Here is a 22,615-nt window from a genome sequence, read left to right on the forward strand (position 1 = left end):
AGAATCAACTGATGAACTGAAGTGATCTCTCAGAGATCAGAAAGCCTGCAGGTGCCTGTGACCTAGGCCCTATGCATATACGTTATAGCTGAGTAGGTTGGTGTTCTTATGGAAATCCTAACAGTGGGGATGACTCTTTCACTATCCTCCTACTGGACTACCTGGCCCAGCCTTGACATGATGGTATGTGGCTGGTTGTATTGTAGCTTATTATTCTATGGTTGGTTGATGTCCCTGGAAGGCTTGCTCTTCTCTGTGAGAAGGAAGGGTGGATCTGGGGAAGGAGACTGGGAGAAGGAGAGAGAAGGGAAATTGCAACTGGGATAATATATGAGAGAAGAATAAAAAGAAAAAGAAAAAAAAAAAACAAGAGTGTCAGAGACCATCCCGTGAGAAAGTGATCCCTTCACAAATCTCTTTAACAAATCAAATGGCCTTGTGCTAAGAGCTGGTTGCCACCCCCCTTCCTCCTTATTCCCTTCCTAACACCTAAGGCTGTAAAGTTGAATAATAGTCTCCTCTTCCTTATCTCTTTCTGAGTTCCCATGACATTCAAGGACATGAGTTACGCCTGAGCCCAGCCTGACACCCAAGGCTGTCAAGGAGGATCTATGTTCCAGAGATAAGATGCAGAGTGCCCGCAAGTTTGGCACCTGACCTCAGCCCCCATGTCAGCAGATGCCCACTTCGTTGTTCTTTGTATAATTCTCCCTCGACCCCTCCCATATTCTCCGCGATGTATGCTTTAAAAAGAAGGCACCTCAGCATAATAAACGAGACCTTGATAGGTACAATTCTACTTGGTCTCCGCCTCTCTTTCTTTTCCTCCCATTTCCTTCCAGGTTCGCGGTCCCCCTCTCACCCACAAATAACTGAATCCCGCGGGACGGGATACAAGAGCCAGAGGGGATGGAGGATATCCATGGATCAATGCCTTCTAAACACAGCAGGGTTGGCACACATGACCTCACAGAGACTGTGGCAGCAGGCACAGGGCCTGCACTGGCCTGAAGCAGATAGGATCCTAGAGCTGAAAGGAGAAGTGGACATATGTTACTATCCCTAACCCAGACACTATGTCCAACGGAAAAATCAAAATTAGTTTTCTCCACCATCATCTCACTGGGCAGACAAACTACCCTTAAGGGTACACAGCATGCCCAGCAGGAGATGCCAGTGACAATGAACCCAGCAGCATCTTTGGTGGTTCCTTGTTGCATACTGCTACATCAGAGCTTTGTCTTTTTGTTTTAAATCTTTATTTCTTGCTGCTGTTATTTTTGTTGATTTTTTTCTCATTTTACCCTACAGGTTCTTTGTGTATATGTAATGGTTTCTGCATTTTTGTTTTTATGGGATTCCCGAGTGTGTGATGAAGTGGATCTCTGTGTCTTTATTTATTTATTTATTTATTTATTTATTAGGTAATTTCCTCAATTACATTTCCAATGCTATCCAAAAAGTTCCCAATACACTCCGCCCCCCAGCCCCCCCCCCCCCCTTGGCCCTGGCATTCCCCTGTACTGGGGCATATAAAGTTGGCAAGTCCAATGGGCCTCTCTTTCCAGTGATGGCCTACTAGGCCATCTTTTGATATAAATGCAGCTAGAGACAAGAGCTCTTTATCTGATTTTTGTGCCTTTACTTGGGTTCTTCTCCTTGTTTGCTTGTTTTGTCTTATTTCTATGTATTTGTTTTGTTCTATCTTACTCTATTTTATTTTATTATTATCCCTTAGAAGCATGCTTGTTTTTAATGAGAGAGAGAAAAGGTATGGATCTGGATAAGAGGGGAGGGAAGAAAATTCTGGGGGAGTGATGGGAGGGTAAATGGCAATCAGAATATATTATGTGGAAAAAAATCTATTTTCAATAAAAGAAAAAATAATTAAACAAATTCCACTCCTCTCCCTGTGCACTGGCTTAAGTGGGGAAAGCCTGCTGAGCTATTCTGCTGATTCTCAGCCTGTGCTCTGCAGCTCAGCCTCACTCTGGAGCCTTGTCTTATGAGCTCCCACTTTTCCTATAGGTGACTTTGTTCTCCACGGGCTTCTTTCCCTCCCTAAAGCCCACTGTTTTCTGGTCTAATTGCTCACAAGTTATCCATTCTTTCTCCTTTCTTTACAACTCTCACATTTCCTGATCATCCTTTCCCCCTTGCATGGATTCAAATGAATATAGACTGCATGCTAATCACATGTCAGAAACCCTGTTGTGCATTACAGCCAAGAAGCCGAGGAAGAAAGACACACAGCACAGAGTTTCGATTGAGAATGGCATATACCATAGGGGAGTGGATCTTAGAGTAGAAGATCTAAGATGAGAAAGAGGGTGTTACCAGATTGAGGGGCCTCAGCCTGTATCCCAACAAGTCAGTTTCAGCTACCCATCCCCAACAAAAGAGCCAAATTCATAGTGAAAAGCAGAAAAAGCAGATGTTTAAAGTGGCCACACTACAATAGGGACAAAGACATCCAGGAGCCCATGCCCACAAAGTCTATCTTTGGGGTCCTGACATGAGGGTAGGGTTTAAATAGAAAGCAAGAGATATGTGTGACTAACAGTCTGGCCAGTTACAAGTGGAAGGAAAGTTTTGTGGAAGGTGACACTTGCTGAATGACACTTAGGAAGTTGTGTTAATTCTTTTTAAATTCTTTGTCCTTAGTACCACAGCTCCTTGCCAGAGTCTAGAACATGGGCTACCTCAGTTTCTTCTAGTCTTAATGTTGCTAATGTGGTTCCTGATGGGAAAGCAATAATTCTCCCATCTGAAGGTCCCTCAGTTTTGTTCTCCTTAGTTGCTTCTGAGTCCTCTTGGTTTCCTCCCATCCTTGAGACAGGGTTTCTCTGTGTAGCCCTGGCTGTCCTGGAACTCATTCTGTAGACCAGGCTGGCCTTGAACACACTGAGATCTACTTGCCTCTGCCCCCAGGCTACTGGGATTAAAGGTGTGCACAGCCACAGCCTGATCTTTTAACTGACTTGTATTTGACTTCTGCCCCAATGAAACTGCTTTCCAGTATGTCGGTGAGGGACCCCCTAGCATCCAACCTGAACAATTTTCCATATTTTTGGATTTTTTTCCCCATGTGTTTTTCTTCTTTTGTGAGCCCTGACTTAAATTTAAGTAGGTACCAGACACTTCATCAAATACAGAAAGTCTCAAACCCATCTTAGAACTACCACAAGTTGATTCACTATTGACATGCCCTGTGTCAGAAAGGAAACTGAAATCCCAGTCTACAGTGAGCACTCTTACTCTGCAAACCTAGAAAAGCTGAGACCTCAGGCTGCACTGTTTTTTCTCCATCTCATCTTTCTATTCACAGGCTTTTCTAAAATCTGTAACCTGCCTTCATATACCTTCAGTTCCCATACACAGTAGCCTCAAGCTACCTTTTCATGTTCAGCCCAGCGCCCTCAAATCCACCTTTCTCACATGGCCTTTCTCAGCTACTTCTTTGTCATTTTGTGCCCGGCTTGGGCACACTGAAATCCAGGCAGGTCAATTTTCACGTACCAGGTGCTTCTACTCTGTCCTTTGTTTTGTGATGAGTTGCTTCTGTTTTACTATCCATCTACTTTTGAGCATTATTTTTGAACTTACATGATGAAAATGATATTATAGTCTCTGTGGCTGGTTTCTTTCAGTTGCCATGCTTATGGAATGCATCTATATGATATTTGGCCACTACCACATGGCAATTTTATCCTAGTGTGCAGTATTTTGTTGTTAAGAGTGTGCCATAGCCTATGTGGCCTACTGTAGGTGGATTCTTACTCTTAGCTTGTTCCTGGCTATGCCAAACAATGCTTCTCTAAACATGGCATGGACTTTTTTCATTCTTCAAAAGTAGAAATACTATGTCAAAGGGAACCATTTGACTTATCAGGTAATACCAACTGTTTTCCAGGTATTACACCAGAGCTCCTACTCATCAATGCTTCTGACTGGTAGACTTTTAAATGGTTGTAAGATGGCAAGGCCTGGGGCAAGGGTGTGGGGGGACTATAATCCAGTTATTTATGAGGCAGAGGCATAAAGATTATAAAAATCCCAAATTTACTTAGGCAGCTTAGTAAGATCTTATTTCAAAGTAAAATATTAAAAAGTTGCAGTCGGGTGTGGTGGCGCACGCCTTTAATCCCAGCACTCAGGAGGCAGAGGCAGGAGGATTTCTGAGTTCAAGGTCAGCCTGGTCTACAGAGTAAGTTCCAGGACAGCCAGGGCTACACAGAGAAACCCTGTCTTGAAAAACCAAAAAAAAAAAAAAAAAAAAAGTTGGGTTGTGGCTCAGTGGTAAAGTAGTTCTCGGCCCTAGGGTGGATTCCTGGAACAAAGCAAGGCTTATGATAAAAGGTGCGGCAGAGCGCCTCACTGTGGCTTCAACGTAAACTCTTGATGAAAGGCTTGCTTGAGTTCATTTGACTTTTTAACAGAGTCTTTATGAAATTTCTTCTATACTATACATTTATGGCACACAGTAGGTTTTTGACAGATTTATAATGAGATGGTTATCACATTCAAGAAAATCTCATAATTATCCTGCTTTTTTTTTTTTTACAAGACTTCTAAGTCTACTACTCTAAGAACAAAATTCAAATAATAAGTCTAATGCTGTACATTAGACTTCTGGATTTATCTACTCTACAGGCTTATTTCTCTTCACTATGGTATAAATGTAAACTGATTTCAAGTTCTAGATGTTTGTCTTCATAGCCAGTTATTTTTAAATCACCATGAATTATTATGCCTCATAAGTACATGATTAGCAAGTCCTTTGTTGGTAGGAGATGTGGCTTAGTCAGTAGAGTCTCTACATTCAACCTCCAGCATTGCATAAAACCTGGGCCTGGTAGCATCTTCTACTGTTTAGGAACTAGAGACAGGAGGACCAAGAAGCCAAAGGTCATGCTCAGCTACATGGAGGACAGCCTGGCAACTTGAGACTCCTTACGTTTTTTTTTTGTTTTTTTTTTTTTTTTTGCCCGATTTGTCAAGGTGAGGTGTTTTCTCTCCTCCTTTTCCTGGCTTGTGCATGCTTGGGGTGCACTTTCCTAAAGGTTTCTAGGTCTGTCCATCAAGAAGAGTACATTCCTTTGACCAGTTACTAGTCAGAGTGGAAATAAGCTGGCTCTGTAGTACATGACTAGGAGATAGATGCAGGAGGATCAGGGCTTCCAGGTCAGCTTTGGTGACACAGTGCACTGGATGACAATTGGGCTATATGAGACTTCAGGTCAGACAACAATTACAACAACAACAAAAGAAAACAGATATTGTTACTGTGACAAACAAAGTGAAGTTGATCCAGAAAAAGCAAGTAAGCAAGTAAGATGGACACCGTGCACATCTTAAACACACAGTTATAACCCTGGAAATACTGTTAGGTTTTAGTTAATATATTTATTACAGCAGGTCTTTTAATATTTATTGCCATGAAAATATTTTCATGAAATTTCACCAATTCCTGTGAACTATTAGTATTAGTTTTTTTCTTCTTATGGAGTGACATATTTTAATTTATGAAATATTTACAGTGTTTACAAAAAGCAAAAGAATATCTAATAATTTTTATACTTACAAAATCCATACATTATACTATTATATTTGAGATGTCTCATTTGGTAGGCCATTAAGCTATGACATAAAATAATTTACAAAGATAAATGTAATCTCTCTTAATTCACTGAAAACAAAACAATATTAGCTATAAATAATCCTTTACAAATCACTGTAAAACATTAATTGATTTAACTTTAGCTTTTACAAATATATTTACTAAATGAATTAGTTCGGATATCAAATAGAACTGTGCATTTAAATTTTCATTTCATACTACAAAACAAAATGAAAAAAAAAACCTGAAAAAGCAAATTGCCCAGGACTTCAAGTAATAATGTGTAGAACAAGTTTTTATGCACGCACGTCGGGGTGGGGCCCCAACACCATTTAAACAGAGACATAAACAGAATACACCTGGGGCATTCCTGTAAAGAAAGATGCCCTAGCCATAGCTCATCCATTCAAGGTGGTGCCCCTACACTTCAGCAGATAAGGCAAATTGACTAGAGGCATGTTTGCGAACATATTCCTCTAAGCAGCAGAAGCCAGCCAGCTCCTCGCACAGTGCTATTTATGGATTTCCTTCAACCTGAGTATGACTCAGTGTTAGACAAAATCATGGGATAATTTAGAAAGCAAAGCTGAGAATGTTGAGGGAAAAAAAACCAAACCTTATCACTTTTTCTTAATATAAAAATGTGCTTCTCTTGAAAAATGATGGGAGAATCTTTTATTTTCAAAAATTCAAAATGATGAAATGTTCATCTTTCTTTTTACCTTACCACTTATGATAGAATAAAAATTGGCAATTATTTAAACGCCTTGCTCTTGGAATTTGCTGAAGAAGCAGAGTGCAATTTGGCTTTGGCAGTAATACCCATCTTTCATATTTGGATTAATTTTAGATAATCCAAAGCAACTGTTATAAGCAGCTGGAGGAAAATACATTTTGCAAACAAATCTCCCCCCGGATTTAAAATAATATTTCAATTAGCCCACAAGATACATACTGTATATGTAGAATTTATATAGAGGTAAATTAATTTTAACTTTTATCTTTGCAAAAGTGCTTTGTAAAAAAAAGTGTGAGGATTTTCCAGAACCCCCTCTTGACTCCTTCCTTATGATTGCCACACAGACACCATCGATTTCTTGTAATATGTATTACAGAAGGCACATACTCAAAAGTCTAAGATGTTAGTTGAACTTCTAAATGGAGGCAGATACTTTAAATCTACTTTGTACACATGCCCAGAATGAAAGTCAGCTATTTCACTTATCTAGAGTTCAAGTGCAGTGCCAGAGATCCCCTCAGAAGTGAGTTTGCACATGGGGCAGCATCTGTGAAGAACTGGAAGTCGAAGTGGGGGCATCAGCAAGCTTGGCGGAGTTGGCCAGCTGCAACTCCTCGAGCCTCTTTATATAATCGTCACGCAAGGCCAAAAGCTCCATGTAACGCTGCTCCACTGGGTTGGGCTGCTATAAAGAATCACAGGCACAAGTCATCTTTTCTGTTAGCCATGCCATCTGTCTACTGTCTTCAGATTAAGCTCCCAAGAAGTGACAACCACACATACTTTCCTTATACACTGCACTGTGGACATAGTCCTAAAATACAGAGCTCATATCCAGGGCTCCTCTATGGTATATGCAATGGTCTATGAGTGTCTTCCTACACATGTATTCACGCACATATCTGATGACCGTTCCTAGGCATGGGGTCTCTGAAGAATAGAGCACAATCTCTTTGACTTCAACACATGCTATCAGATTGCCCTTAACGTGGGGCCATGGCAGTGACACCTGTCATTCCCTCCTGCTCCATATTCTCACCGATATAAGAATTTGTACCGACTTGAGGGCTATAATGTGGTGTATCTTACTATTCTGTGCCCATACTGCTCTGCAAGACCATCTTCACATGAGCTTACTGCCTGAATGAAGGCACAGCAGAGAGCAGCAAAGCTCTTAACTCTGGTCAGGGAATCAGTTCTTACTCTGCCCTTTCCCAGATGTGTAACAGGTTCTGCATGTCTCTATCAAGCTCTCTGTACAAACTGTCCAAAGCCCAGCACAACCCTTCCAGGTGTGTTCTGAGGGTGCCATGAGTCTGTGTCACTGTAATTTCTTTTAGCAGTCAACAGGGGATTGATAAAGCCACAATGGGATCCTTGCCAGCATGTTCATTTCTGTAAATCTTTATTCTGAGACACAAATCAGACTGTACACATCCTAAAATGCCCAGCTCAGTGAATCTCTATGTAAGTATACACTTAGGCAATCATCACCCAAGTCAAGATGTACAAGACAAGAGCTCTGCAGGAGACTCATGTTCCTAAGCCATCAGAGATGGCTTTAGAGAAAGGAGTGACTATGAAACAGGAAGAAATAAAAGCTAAAGTCTATAAAAGTGTTTTCCTTTAGCACATATAGTGGCTCCCAGAACTGTCCATGTTAAACTGTCAAGCCAAGCTCCAAGTGCCAACAAAGCTGCGGCAGCAGGTACTGCTGGTAAAGGCTGAGGAGAATGGTCCCTGCCAGCACCAGGTACTTGATATGACCAGGGTTCAAGGTCAGCAAGCCTGAGCCTTGAGAAGTAACACTGTGACTTAGTTTCTTGGGGCTACTATCTCAAGTGAACAGAAACTTTGGTGGCTTAAAACTGAAAGTTATTCACCTCGTTTCTGCAAGGTAAAAGCTCATTGGTCATGTATCACCAGGGCCACACACACTTTGGAGGCACTAGAAGAGAATCCTTCCTTGCTCTAACTGTGTTTCTGGTGGCTCCAGCTAACCCCCTTGGCCCACGAAAATTTCACACTGGTCTCTCTATCTGCTTTTGTATGGCTCTTTCCCCTCCTCTGTACCCATGTTGCAAATCTCCCCTGTCCCAGGAGAGTGCTTATCAGCAGATTGAGAAGCAATCTCAGTTACAACTGCAAATGTGAAGTAACTGCAATGGTTGATCTTTACATCAACTTGACTGGATTTGGACTCACCTAGGATACACACAGTATGTCTCTGGGAGATTCAAGAGGTTTTACTGAAGAGGGAGGACACACTGTGAATAGGAGTGGCAGCAGGCTGTGTGTGTGTGGGAGGGGCGGCGGGTATGAACCAGACTGAATAAAATGAATTAAAAGGAGAAAGAGAGCCGGGTCTCAGTGTTCCTTCATCCTTCTCCTTCCTGACTGTGGGCCCAATGCCTTAAGCTCCCACATGCTGCACTGTGTTCACACATGTGAACCAAAATAAACACCCTTCTCCTTACGATGTTTGTGTCAGGTAGTTTTGTCACAGCAACAAGAAAAATAACTAATAGTCACATTTGTAGTGTTTGAATATATACTTCCTTTGGGGAGAGAGCAGGTGCCATTCAACTATTGCAGGCTTCCAAAGAGTGAATCAGCTGAATAGAGCTGTGAATGGTTCCACCTCCACGTTTCTAGGAGGGATGCTACTTTTGATAACATACGGATTGCTTGTTCAGGGTCCACAGATTTACCAAAGTGCCCTCTTCAAGAAAGCAGGAACACCCGGTGCAGCAACCAACACTCATGCAGTGCCGCTCACAAATATCCTCTGCCTAATTTTCTCTGTATTCAAATAGGGCCAGGTGCTGGTCTAGGTGCTCAGTGATCAAAAAAGCCTGATTTCCTGTCTGCTGTATATCTTCCAGCAGGGGGCGACAGACCAACAAGAAACACCAATTCCATGAAGAAGACTGATAGGAGAGAGCAGAACAAGCTAGGAGAGTATGGACAGATGGGCTGTCACTGGGACTCTAATTTGGATTTGTGGAATGAAGAACACTAAAGAAGAAAGTGAGTTTAGAGGAAAAGTTTGAGAGGAATAGAGGAAGAACAGAGGTCACCATGGCTAAAAACTGTTCACAAAGGGTTGAGACAGGGAAAACAGAAAAGGGACAAGGTCACCTAAGGCCTCAGAAAGTCACTGTTAGACTTAGTCCTTGAGTCTGGCATGAGGTGAGCAACTTCCTAGCCAGTATGAAAAAGTGTTGTAGTCAGATGTCTACGTTACAAGGACTGCTTTGGCTGCTATTCTGAGGACAGATTCAGAGGAAGCAAGGGTATCCCCACGAGTCCATTTAGAAGTGTACTGCTATCAAACACCCTGAAGTGGTGGTGGCAGAAGCACACCGAGTGTGTGTGTGTTCTATTAATTTTATGTGTATGGGTATTTTTCTGCATGCATGCATATGCACAATGTATAAGCCTGGTATACACAGAGAGGCAGAAGGCTTTACATTCCCTAGGACTAGAATTATAGACAGTTGCAAGCTGCCATGTGGGTCCTGGGAATTGAATCCAGGTCCTCTGGGAGAGATCGGCAAGTGTTCTAAAACACTGAAGCATCTCTCCAGCCCTCCTTCCCCATGCCCTATGTATTGTGACAGTCAAATGGGTTCTCTTGGCACACTGATCGTGGGGTGAAGAGACAGGAAGGAATCAAAGATGACTCTAGATTTTCTGATAGGGTGACTAGAGGTGATGCCCTGAGCTGAAATGAAGATGACAGTAGGAGGAGCTGGAGAGCAGCCTTAGGTGTTCTGGTTGGATGTGTGATGTTTAATTTAGGATCCTGACATTATTTACAGAATAAATAATGCCACGTTCTTATTATACCAAGTCTCCACAGCCACAGTGGTCAGTTCCTATGTCATATCAAGTTTTGTTTTATATGTTATTATGCACTAATTATACAAAATAGTTTCATCATAACCTTTTTATACACATGATAATGTACTTTAAAGCTGTCTGCTCCCCACTCCCACTAATTTGTTTTCTCTTTGCTTCCCACTTTCTTTTCTTTTTTTTTTTTTTAGCTTTGAGATTGCTTCCCACTTTCCTGCCCCCTTTTCCTGGTGACCTGATAAATTTAATTAGGGTTGCTTACAGGAACGTGGATACCTTATCAATGGCTAAGTCTGGAGCATATATAACCCTTGATATACACAGGAGGGCAAGTTCTTCCTTGATATTCTCCAAAACTGTTTAGGTTATTTTAAAAATCATCTTCCATATGAATATTAAATTTTAGTCAGTTTGAATACTAGAATCAGCACATATACTTAAGAAAAAGGAATCAGACATAGTAACAATCTTTTTGCAGTGGCATGAATATATGATTAGAGTGAGTTTTCTAAACCATTAGCAATAAAAGAGATTAAAAACTTACACATGGAAAAGATCAGTGGAATAATGAGTCTAAAATACATAGACGTCATTAACCTATAGATACACAAAAAACCTTAAAGAATATAGCAGAGGAGTCCATTTCTGATAGGATGGAAAGACTGGCGACAAGCTGTGAGCTAAAGTGTGTGCCAACTCAGCATGCCATATACACCCCAGGAGAGCTCATCATGGAAGCATTTTAAGCCTCAAATGATTTCTTCCATTCATATGGCTTTTAACCCTTCTCGTAGAAATGACTTAAATACCACACATGTCAGCTAGTTTATATGTCATCGGCCCTGCTGTTAACTTTCAGTTAGGAAGTTTGATATCACAGCAAGGACTGGCAAAGTCTGCGTTTAAGAACAGGCCACCTTGCCTTCATTAAGGCTAAGAGCTCATTATAGGGAGGGGCTGTATGTTCTTTTATCTTTCAGCACAGGTAGCAGATCATTGTGTTGTGAATACTGTAGGTGGCCAGCAACTGAATGCTTTCTAGATCACATAAATGAATAATTGCTTAACTTTTAAGCAGTTAAGTACTTTCTTTCAGTTTTACATTATATACATTATATAATTTAGAAAGTCCTATGTGATTTGGCTTTAATCTCTTTATGAAATAATGTTCTACATAAGCAAATCTTTAAAGACATCTCACATACTTAATTCACACCTTCATTATCAGCTTCGTCCCTGTGCACTGCAATCATCAGCTTATGTTCCTGGCTGCCTCCACCAGCCTGGGGAGTCTTGTGGGTAGAGACCATGTCTTTCTAATACCTGTGTTCTTCCATTGCAGGACATATAGGAATACTCAACATTTTGTAGAAGAAAATGTGAAATGCTCAGTGACATCAATTTATATAGGAATATTGTAAGTCAGAAAAATTTGCAAAGGGAAGGTAATTTTCTGTTTTGAATAGATGCCAATGGATCATGATATGGAGCAATTAATATTTGAAAGTAAAAGGCTCCCCTAAAGGACAAACATTTCTATTTGTACAAGTACCATTTTGCTAAACCCTTAGCCATTGGAACTTTAAAGTTCGATGATGGTGATGTCCCTTCAAACTTTCCTTATCAGCCAAATGAAACAAAACCAATCACCAAGGTTCCAAATGATTTGTCGAATAATCATTGTTACTTTTAATAGTCAGAAATGAATAATTCAAAATTCCTTATACTTCACAAATTCCTACAAGAATAAATGGAGATGTAATTGTAGAATCTACACAGACACTGCCAATGGTTCCTCCCACCCAATGGCTCAAAGACAAAGATAGAAAGGGCTTATTTTAGAAGACAAACACTGTTCACTCTGTGCGTGTGTGTGTGTGTGTGTTGTTCTTTATTTTTTCAGATAGACTCTCACTGTCTAGTCCTGGCTGCTTGAAACTCACATGGAAATGTCTTTATTAAAATATGCATATTATTACTTCAAAAATCTGCCTTCATATTGACTGATAAATGGCTAGCTAAATTTACTAACCACTGGTATACTGGTATCTTTATTTTAGATATAGAGATATTCAGTAAGGAGTACGCCAGCTCACCTCATATATACATGTCAAGCAGAGCATAGAAAAGATCACTTAAGACTGCCTAGTCAGTACAAAGAACTTTTTCTTTTGAGACAGGGTCTCATGTAGGCCTCAAATTCTCTATGTAGCAAAGGCTGGCTTTGAACTTCTGATTCTCCTGCCTTTCACTTCCTAAGTGTTAGAAATACAACAGTGACCCACCATGCCAGGGAAATCCGTACAGAGCTTTCTAATGAGGCCTGAGCATTTCAAGTGATTACAGGAAAGCCCTAGCTAGGAAAACTTTAAAACTTTCTAGAGCTTTAAAATTACTTACATTATTATGGCATTCATCTGGACAGAGACATTTTTAACTTCAAAATTTATGGTTTAGTATTTCCTAACAATTTTAAATTAGGGTTAGTTGAAAAGCAAGTATTGTCTTTCCCGTGTTTGTCCTCAAACTGTGAGAGAATAGCATCATAGAAGCCGGCCTGGAGCCACTCATTCAGCCCTGCAAGAGTGAGAGCTGCTTCACTTACTTGCTGCTTGACCCTGGGATTCCATCGAATGTAATAATTCACCCACAGTTCCAAGTGACGCATGCTGGCAACTGGATACAAAACCCGATTGATTTCTTTTGTATAGAAGGGGTTTTTGAATTTGTCTTTATTGCTGTTAATTAGCGACCATACAGAAACTGTTCTTTCTGTAAGTTTCTACATGGAGGGAAAGCAGAAATGTGAATACACTCAACAAAGTATCCTGAAGCCTGTGGCAATCCATTTCAAGATTAGCTTCACTGACACACTTACTTATATTAGCCTCCATAACTAAGAAGAACCATCACTGAGGACTTACATTCACTCACTGTTTCTGCTGGGATACAGGGAAGCAGGATGCTGTACCATTGATCTACAGACAATTCCTTATGAGCAGATGGGCCACACCATCTTTTTTCATTCCACTCAAAGAAAAATTAGGAGACCATACCTAGTTTCCAATTCTTTTTCTATTTGTTAGAAATATTTTAACCTATATCTACTTGACAACAGTATTTCAACAGTTATTTTAACCAACCATCCATATTTTTAATCTGCAGCATAATCATATCCAGATATCTGAAAAACTCTGGATAAATAATTGCATCAAGTTTTCCATTTTAACTGGTATGTTCTCATAAAACATTTACAAGTTTTTATAATGCATACATTTTACCAAAATTTCATCATAAACTATGGAAAAGCCAAAGCTGAGAAATAGAAAACACACAAAAAAATGAAATTACCAAAGTTAAACTTTGACACTTCCTAGTAATGACTTCAAAAAGGAAGACAAAGAATCCAACATTAACAGGTAAATGGAAATTCCTGTAGCATGTTTAATTCATTTATAGAAATGATAAATCATGATAGTTTTAGATACATAGGTTTGCATTTGTTGTCACATCTTAAACTAGCTTTAAAAAGTCAAACCATAGTTTCTGAGGGGGGGGGCGAGAGGCTGCTTTTTCTCCTAACTAACTGTAAAACTGTTTGACTTTTAAAACTATGTATATAAACCAGAAATGTGCAGAATAAGCACAACCCAGTGCAGAGTTTGTCCAGAAGAAAAGTACAAATGAACTTTAAAAGGTGGGTTCAAATGGTACAATCATGATTTATCATTGAAGAATCAGATTCTGACTTTGGTATATTTATTTCTTGAATTTTTTTATTTCTTAGCTTTGACTTTTCCATAGTTTATAGTGAAAATGTGGAAAATACATGCAGTAAAAAAACAAGGCCACTTCCTCCAGTAAGGCTCCACTTTCCAAAAGGTTCCAGCATATGAACCAATAAGGGAACATTTCACAAGCAAACATTAGCATATTTCCAGGAGCTCTTCATACTCTAAGCAAAGTTTTGCATCTTTTTACCATCATCCTGACACAGCTGACTGTCCATTGTATGTTCAACTTATACAAACTCTTATTGCAAAGTTTTTGCGGCTGGCTTACCTCATACAGCTCTCCAATTCCACCCATGTTACTGCAGGTGGCAGAATTTCGTTTTGAAGGGTGGCTCCAGATTCTCTCTCTTGGCTTCTGAGAGTAAGTATGAGTGCACTTATCTCTCCTACACTCCAGCGGGACTGTCCTTGTTACCTTTTGCGCTACAGGAGTTTAAAGATAGGACCAGTCCACTTTAAGAGTGTTTTACTTTATTTTTTTTAAAGGACTTAGTGTAATGTGTGAGTGCAGGCACAGGTATGCCATAGCTGAAGTGTAGGGTCATCAGAGAGGAGGGTGCCTCAATTAAGAAAAAGCCTCATAAGATTGGGCTGTGGGTCATTTTCTTTTTTGTGGCCATCTAAACAGTTTTGATCATCCATGGCATCAGTCCACTTAAAATCACCTGGTTCTACCACTGTGCTGGCTAGTTTTCATGTCAACCTGACAAAAGCTAGAGCCATCTGAGAGGAGGGAAACTCATTTGAGAAAATACCTCCATAAGCTCAGGGTGCATTTTCTTAATTATAGTGATTGATTGGGGAGGAATGAGCCCTTTGTGAGTGGTAGTCCTCAGTTCTATAAGAAAGCAGGCTGATCAAACCAGTAAACAGCAACCCTCCATGGCCTCTGCACCAGCTCCTGCCTATAGGTTCCTGCCCTGTGTGAGTTCCTGTCCTGACTTCCTTTAGTGGTGAACAGTGATGTGGAAGTGTTAACCAAATAAATTCTTTCCTCCCAACTTGCTTTGGTCATGGTTTCATTGCTGTAGTAATAACCCTAAGACAGGATTGAACTCAGGTTACCAAGCTTTTGAGGAAAGCACTTTTTTTTTCATATTTTTTTTTATTACGTATTTTCCTCAATTACATTTCCAATGCTATCCCAAAAGTCCTCCATACCCTCCCCCCACTCCCCTACCCACCCATTCCCACTTTTTGGCCCTGGCATTCCCCTGTACTGGGGCATATAAAGTTTGCAAGTCCAATGGGTCTCTCTTTCCAGTGATGGCCGACTAGGCCATCTTTTGATACATATGCAGCTAGAGTCAAGAGCTCCGGGGTACTGGTTAGTTCATAATGTTGTTGCACCTACAGGGTTGCAGCTCTCCCTAGCTCCTTGGATACTTTCTCTAGCTGAGGAAAGCACTTTTATCCATTCACTAAGGCATCTCACTGTCCCCTATTACTTAAAAAAATAGGTCAAGTTCTTACCAAGTCACCAGGCCAGCCTTGATCTTGCTCTATAGTCCAGTCTTTTAACTTATGATACTCCTACATCAGTCACCATAGTAGCTGGGATCACAGGCCTGACATACCAGGCCTGCCTTTGATTTCCTTTGGATACCCAACCAGTAGTAGCAGGCTTGTTGGATCATAGAGTAGTTCTGTTTTTAATTTCCTCAGGAATCTTCATACTGTCTTCCATAAAGCCTGAGCCAACTTGGATTTCTAATTTATTTATCTGGTACTTGTCTTCTTATCCCCCAAGTGCATGCCTTTATTACTACCACATAGCTATCCAGTTGCAGGTGTTAACTACTGACACAGGCATAATGACTTTCCCTCAATCCTGCCCCATGGACAGACTCGATTTTTTTTTTCTGCCACACATTCCCAATCCACAGAAGAGCTCTGATTAGCTCAGCATTTAGCAGGTTGGTTCTGATGACGAAGCACCAGCTGTTTGCAGCTGCACTCTCTCTTGCTCTCCAGTCTCCAGCCTCCAGCCTGGGATTGCTTTCCTTCTCCTGCACTCAGTGATTGTCTCTTGATTTCACAACCGTCTGTTTACTTTCCTTGGCACTGACTAACTCAATGCCAAGTTCTCCTTAGAGTATCACATGCCCCTAAAGAATCTTAAGCACATCAGATGACCCCAACTTCTCTCTATCATAGGGGCTTCAACCTACACAAGTTGTTCTGTGCTTTGTGGTCAGTTCTCGTTGAGGAATGCTGTGCTGGAGCCCTCACTGAAGATTCTGTGAAGCCTTACTTTTTGTTTTCATGGAGTGCATATTTTGGCCACTTCCCAAGGAGGGTACAATGAGGGAAGTAGATCATTTTTTTTCAGATGTGTGTTTGTGTATACAGGTGCACAGACACATGTGTATGTGTGTACAGGGTAGTCACCAATCAGAGGTGTTATTCTAAGAAGTGCTGTCCATCTCTTTAAAGACAGGGTCTCTCATTGGCTTGGGCTCTCTCAATAGCCTAGACTTTACCAACTGTGCTAGAATGGCTACTTAGATCTAGGGGTCCTCCTGACTCCACATGCATAGTACTGGGATTCCATGTGTGTTCCCCTTTGCTTAGGGTTTTTTGTGGGTTCTGGGAATTGAACTCAGGTCCTCATGTTCACATGGTAAACATTTTACCAACTGAGCTATCTCCTCAGCACATGAGTCAGGTCATTATTTATACTATGTGTGTCTGAGAGGATCTCTGTTCTCCTTTCAAGGAGCATATAATCTTTGTAAGAGAGTTGTTCGTTTGGTAGTTGTAGAAGGCTAGCTTGAAACTCTCCCCTTAAAAGTCATCTGTACAATATTGTCGGCGAAGATTCCCAAGTTGTCTTGATGAGTATCCCATACCCAAAATTCTTGGGACCAGAAGGGATTTGCCTTTTGAATTTTTCTTCTGATTTTGGAATATTTGCATACAGATAATGAGATATCGTAGAGATGGAATCCCGTCAAAGCATAGGATTAAATTATGTTTTATATATGCCGTATACATATATACTGAATTTAATTTTAGGCTATGCATTAATATGCTTGTATTTTGTATTTATTTTGTTTGGAAACAGGTCTTAATATGCAGGCCAGCCTACCCTGGAACTCTGGCTGTAACTCATCTGGCCTGAAACTTGTGATACTCGTGCCTTAGCCTCCCAACTGCTGGGATTATAGGCTTTAGCTACCACGTCTGGCTCTCCCCGACTCCCTTCATTGTTTAAAAAATATATATATACATAACCAAGAAGTGAAATTTCTAACTTAGATGCTAATTCTATATTTCCCTTTTAAAACTGTATTGTTTTCCATTCCCTTTAACAGTGCATATCTGCATAACACTTCTACATCTCCTAGAGAGATAGTCTGTAAGAGCCAGAGTTGGTGACTGACATCTGGGAAACAGTAAACTCCAGACAAAATCCCAGAAAGGTGGAGAAGTGGATACAAAGACCCAGCCCTCACCAAGAAGCTATTTTAAAGTGATAGCTGCTGGGAGAGGGAAAATCAATTTCTTCAACAGAGTGTTCTTTTTTTTATTAGATATTTTCTTTATTTACACTTCAAATGCTATTCCCTTTCCTAGTTTCCTCTCTGAAAATCCCCTATACCCTCCCCCAGCCCTGCTCCCCTACCTACCCACACCTGCTTCTTGGCCCTGGCATTCCCCTGTACTAGAGCATATAATCTTTGTAAGACCAAGGGCCTCTCATCCCAATGAAGGCCAACTAGGCCATCTTCTGATACATATGCAGCTAGAGACACGAGTTCCAGGGGGTACTGGTTAGTTCATATTGTTGTTCCTCCTATAGGGTTGCAGACCCCTTCAGCTCCTTGGGTACTTTCTCTAGCTCCTCCATTGGGAGCCCTGTGTCCCATCCTATGGCTGACTGTGAGCATCCACTTCTGTATTCGCCAGGCACTGGCATAGCTTCACAGGAGACAGCTATATCAGGATCATGTCAGCAAGCTCTTGCTGGCATATGCAATAGTGTCTGGGTTTGGTGGTTGTCTATGGGATGGATCCCAGGTGGGGAAGTCTCAAGTGAGGTAAGAACCAGGGGGGACTGGGGATTGGAAAGAATGTTATCAAAATATACTCTATACAATTCTCAATACATTTTAAAAGTCCCTCTACATAGTTTTTCACAAGGGAGAACTTGTATACTTTAAGAATCACTCCTATTTGTTGAGAGCGAAACCGGTGCCTCAAACCCCAATCCTCATCTTAGATCAGCAGTAGTGTTTTGCTCACCTGTCTTTCTCGAGCCGAGTCACAGTTGAATAAGAAAGTACCAAATCGACAGCTATACAGATGATCCAAAACGGTAATCAAAAAGCCTTCATTGAACTCAAAAGCTGTGGGGAACTAGATTCAAAACAAGCAAGAAGACCATGAAAAGTCGGTTCTATTCTCTCAAGGAAGACAAAATGAATGGTTTTTACCAGACCATGTTGGTTGGTGAGTGTCAAAGGAGGAAGCCATTACATTAAAAGAAACATGCAAATACATATGCACACCACGGCAAGAAAAGATGCCTGCATCGATGGCAAGAGTGACTAAGTGCTGCCACAGTCCAACTCTGGGAATGCCAGCAGAGCTGCCGTCTGCACAGACCCTGTTTGTTTTTACTTAATATAAGACTATACACATAAGTGTAAAGTCAAGGAATAAAAAGGAAAAAGTGGCCAAGTTTACTCTGTAAAGTATTACAAGTTAGCAGACATGCTTCCACAGAGATGCCAAGGAACTGGTCATGCTGCCGACCAACCGTCCACTGGAACAAATAATCCAGGTCAAAATCCAATTTTGTAAACCATAGTGAGTAGGATTCTAAACATCCATAGCAGTCGTAATTAAAGAAATAACTTCTTATGTCCCCACTGCTGGGATTCAATGAGTATTTTACTCATGGCCTGGCCTGTGTCATCTTTATTTATGTGCTGCATTATTCTGTAGACAAACTTCGGATGTTATAACACTATGCAAACATTGAATGTACATCCATCCATACATTTTTACCTGTTTCGACATCTGCCACACACAGTCAATAAACTGAAGAAAAATAGGAGATCGATCAGCATCAGCATGGTTTTTATCACCATGACCTATTCTCTGAAATAAATTGATGAAGATGATTTAATTCATGGATATAAAATAGAGAAAGGATATAACTTACAAAATGTTAAAATGTAACTCAGCAACCTGCCTTCTAAATGCCAAGCTCAGACAGTAAATTATGAATGTTGCCATGTAAATACAGAGAAACAACAGATGATTTCATAATAATGGCAATTTAAAAAATTACATGTATGTGTGTGTTTGTTTGCACATGTGCCTGATTCCTACAACATGTGTCTGGAAGTCAGAAGCCAACTTTCAAGGGTTGATTCTCTCCTAGAAAGTGAGCCACCAGGATTGAACTCTTGCTGTCAGGCCTGGTGAGAAGTACCTTTAACAACAGAGTCATTTCACCATCTGAATAGTGACAATTCAGTGGGAGGGAGGGGCTGTGGGGGTAGTTAGTTAAAAAATTGCTAGCTAGGCAAGCATGAGGACCTGAGTTCAATTTCCAGAAGTCATAGCAAAACCAACCAACCAACCACAACCCTGGTGTGTAACACTGGAGCTGGGGCGATGCAAACAGGAGGATCCCTGGGGCTCATTGGCCAGTCATCCAAACCCAAGCAAAAGGTCCCAGGTCCCTTTGAGAGACCCTATTTAATAAAAGAAAATCTTGAGGAGTGACACTTGAGGCTGATCTTTGGCCTCCACATTTATGTGTATACTTATGTACATACAGCTATGTGCATTTACATACATACTAACACACACACACACACACCACATACCACACTGTAACACAAAACAATGAAAACTACAGATAGAAGTGACTGGATTACTCTGCATGGTATGTTCTAGCTTCATTAGATCTTTCAGGTAAGAAGCAACATGGAAGTTTGAAATCATGCCCAAAGCACAGTTCCTATGATTAAAATGTCTTCCTTTGCTAGAGCCCAAACAAAACCCTCACAATGTCTCTACTAAACAGTGACTGCTTCTACCTGAAGATGCTACTCATATCATTTGGGAAATTTGGATGAAGGCTAACAGGTGACCAAGTGGTATTTTTATTAGTATGATATATGCATCCTCTGAGAATCACCATGGAGCTGGGTAACAAAGTGATGATTTAGCAGTTAAGAGTGCTCGCTACTCTTGCAGAGAACCTAGGTTCAATTCCCAGCATTCACAGGGTGCCTAACAACTAGCTATAACTGTGATCCTAGGAAACCTGATGCTCCCTTCTGGCTTCAAAGAACACTGCATGCATGTGGTACACAAACATGTAGACAGCCCTACCACCAATAAATAAGTCTTCTAAAAAGATGCTCATTCAAAGGGGATCTCTTGATAAGACTTAAGAATTTGAATTGGAACAGTTTCTCTTGATTTTTTTTAAAATGTGTGTCCAAGAATAAAAACCCTCATGTAAAAACGCTGCCATTCTGTGAAGTACATTTGCTCCTGAGAGTTGTAATATTAGCTCAGAGAAAAACTGTTGTCCTATCTTCTTTCTTTTGTGAAATTTTAATTTAAACATTTCTTCTTGCTTTTTTCTGAGACCAAGTTTGCTTTGCAGCCTAGGCCTGGAATTACTGAGTGGCCTTGGTTTGAACTAACTGCAGTCTTCCTGCCTCAGCCATCCGAGTCTCAATGTATATACTCGGCTGCAGGCTTTATCATACTGCTTTTGAGTCTAACTACAAGAGTACAGATGGACGAACACATATCTTAGCCTAAGGCCTTACAAGGTTTTGAAATCATGAAGGTGGTTTTATTTATACTCTTCAGATTTTTTTTTTTTTGAGACAAGGCCTGTGTGGCCCTGGCCAACTTGGAACTTGCTATTTAGACCAGGCTAGCTTGGAACTCCTCTGCCTCTTTAGTGCTGGGATTAAAGGCAAGCACCACCTTGATCAGTAATTTCTTATACAGTATAGAAACCAATTTTTTAAAATCCCAACTGATTTAAAAGGGCAGCTTTTAATGTGTTTACTTACAGATGCAAATTTATGTCCGAAACTTATCCACTCTTTCTGTACCAATATCTCAAAGCCTTCAATAGTTCTGTAGAAGCTGTCCAACATCAGCATGGCCAAGGATGTCAGCTGAGCGGTCCTGTCCCATCCGTCACTGCAGTGCACAAGTACCGAGCTCTTCCCTGAAGATACTTGGTCTGCCACTTGAATGGCACCGGTCAGAACAAGCTGGCAGAGAGAAACATGCCAGTCAGCAGGAAGCAGCAGGTGGCATGGATACTCCAATGTGTAGAATAACACTCAAATTTGTAAGGAAAATAGTTATACCACCTCACGTTCCATCTTGTATGAAGGCTCTATCTTCTCAAGTGCTTAACAGTTACTTGCATATTTTTTGTCATTTTGAGTTGATTTTAAAAACATATTGTTGTGTGCATATTTGTACATAACTTCTTGTGCATGTGGGTATGATCCCATAGTGCATTTGTGGAGGTCAAGGGACAACTCCATGGAGTCTGTTAACTCCTTCCACCTGTCTATGTGCTGCGGAGACTGGACTCTGGTTGCCAGGCTTGTACGGCAATCACTTTAGCTGCTGAGCCATCGTGTTGGCCCTTGAGCTGCTTCCTTAAGATGTATTCCATGGAGCACCTGGGATTCTAACAGCATGCTCAGATATGCATTGTGGTTATTTTAACTAATTCAAAGAAACTGAAAAAAAATACTGAAACTTATTCAAAGAAACATTGGAGTATGTGAACCATCTGACAAATAGAAAATATGAAAGGTCGTTATTTTATATACATTCCCAAGAGACAAGTGAACAAGAAAGTTAGGGGACCAATGGATGGCAGGCCATGAAAAGCACATGTGTCAGTGCCCCTGAAATTACTCCTTGCAATTCTGTTTGCAGTTTTAACCCGAGGCATTTCTGTAGAAAGTGCTACTACCTCTGAGAAGCATTACCAACATTCTAGATTCCTGGAGCCTAATTTAATAAAATTGGGGTTCCAGAACACTCTAGAGGCGCTTTCCCCAAGATGAATCTCTCACTTGTAATAAAAAGACAATTATTTTAGAAAATATCATATGCTTTTCGATTATGTATTCCCACAAACACTCTGACTTGGAGCAATTGTAATTGTCTACTTAAAACTCCATCATGAAAACAAGTAATCTGGCACTTTTATGAAAAAGAAAGCAGCAGGCTCTAGCCAGTAGTTCTTACTAATGAAGACAAGGAATAGACAAGAAATCTCCTGAAAGGCCTTGAGAAGCTGAGAAGAGATAAAAATGACATGTCTCAGAGCTTCCAGACGAATGAATATAGCCCAAGTGCTGCACCTGCTCTACTCCCCTCAACTGCTGTGAGAAACCCTGAGGTGTGTGCCCTTGCACATGCCCACACCGGCTCCTCGGGCTTCTCACAGTTACCTGAGTTTTGCATGGCCATGTGAAAGAACAGCCCCAATTTCTTCTGTTGGTTCTGAATCCCCCTCACCTGAGACAAGGGACCAGTTGGACTTCCAACCAGTATTCTTTCTGCTGCCAGTTAGGAGCTTTC

General features: G+C 40.8%; 1 protein-coding gene across 3 annotated transcripts in view; it reads right to left on the reverse strand.

The window, feature by feature from the left end:
* Positions 1-5,386: 5,386 nt before the first annotated feature.
* Mtm1 (myotubularin 1) overlaps positions 5,387-22,615 on the reverse strand; it is a 117,689-nt gene continuing 100,460 nt past the window's right edge. For all 3 annotated transcript variants that reach the window (XM_021152885.2, XM_021152884.2, XM_021152886.3), the window contains exons 11-15: positions 21,073-21,279; positions 19,031-19,123; positions 18,263-18,376; positions 12,826-13,002; positions 5,387-7,044 (exon numbers count right to left, since the gene is read on the reverse strand). In XM_021152885.2, coding sequence (XP_021008544.1) covers positions 6,877-7,044; positions 12,826-13,002; positions 18,263-18,376; positions 19,031-19,123; positions 21,073-21,279 — 759 coding nt within the window. In that variant the 3' untranslated portion in view covers positions 5,387-6,876. The remainder of the gene's footprint in view (positions 7,045-12,825; positions 13,003-18,262; positions 18,377-19,030; positions 19,124-21,072; positions 21,280-22,615) is intronic.

Source organism: Mus caroli, unplaced genomic scaffold (assembly GCF_978045245.1).
Source record: "Mus caroli unplaced genomic scaffold, Mus_caroli_1 scaffold_5, whole genome shotgun sequence".
NCBI classification, from domain to species: Eukaryota; Metazoa; Chordata; class Mammalia; order Rodentia; family Muridae; genus Mus; species Mus caroli.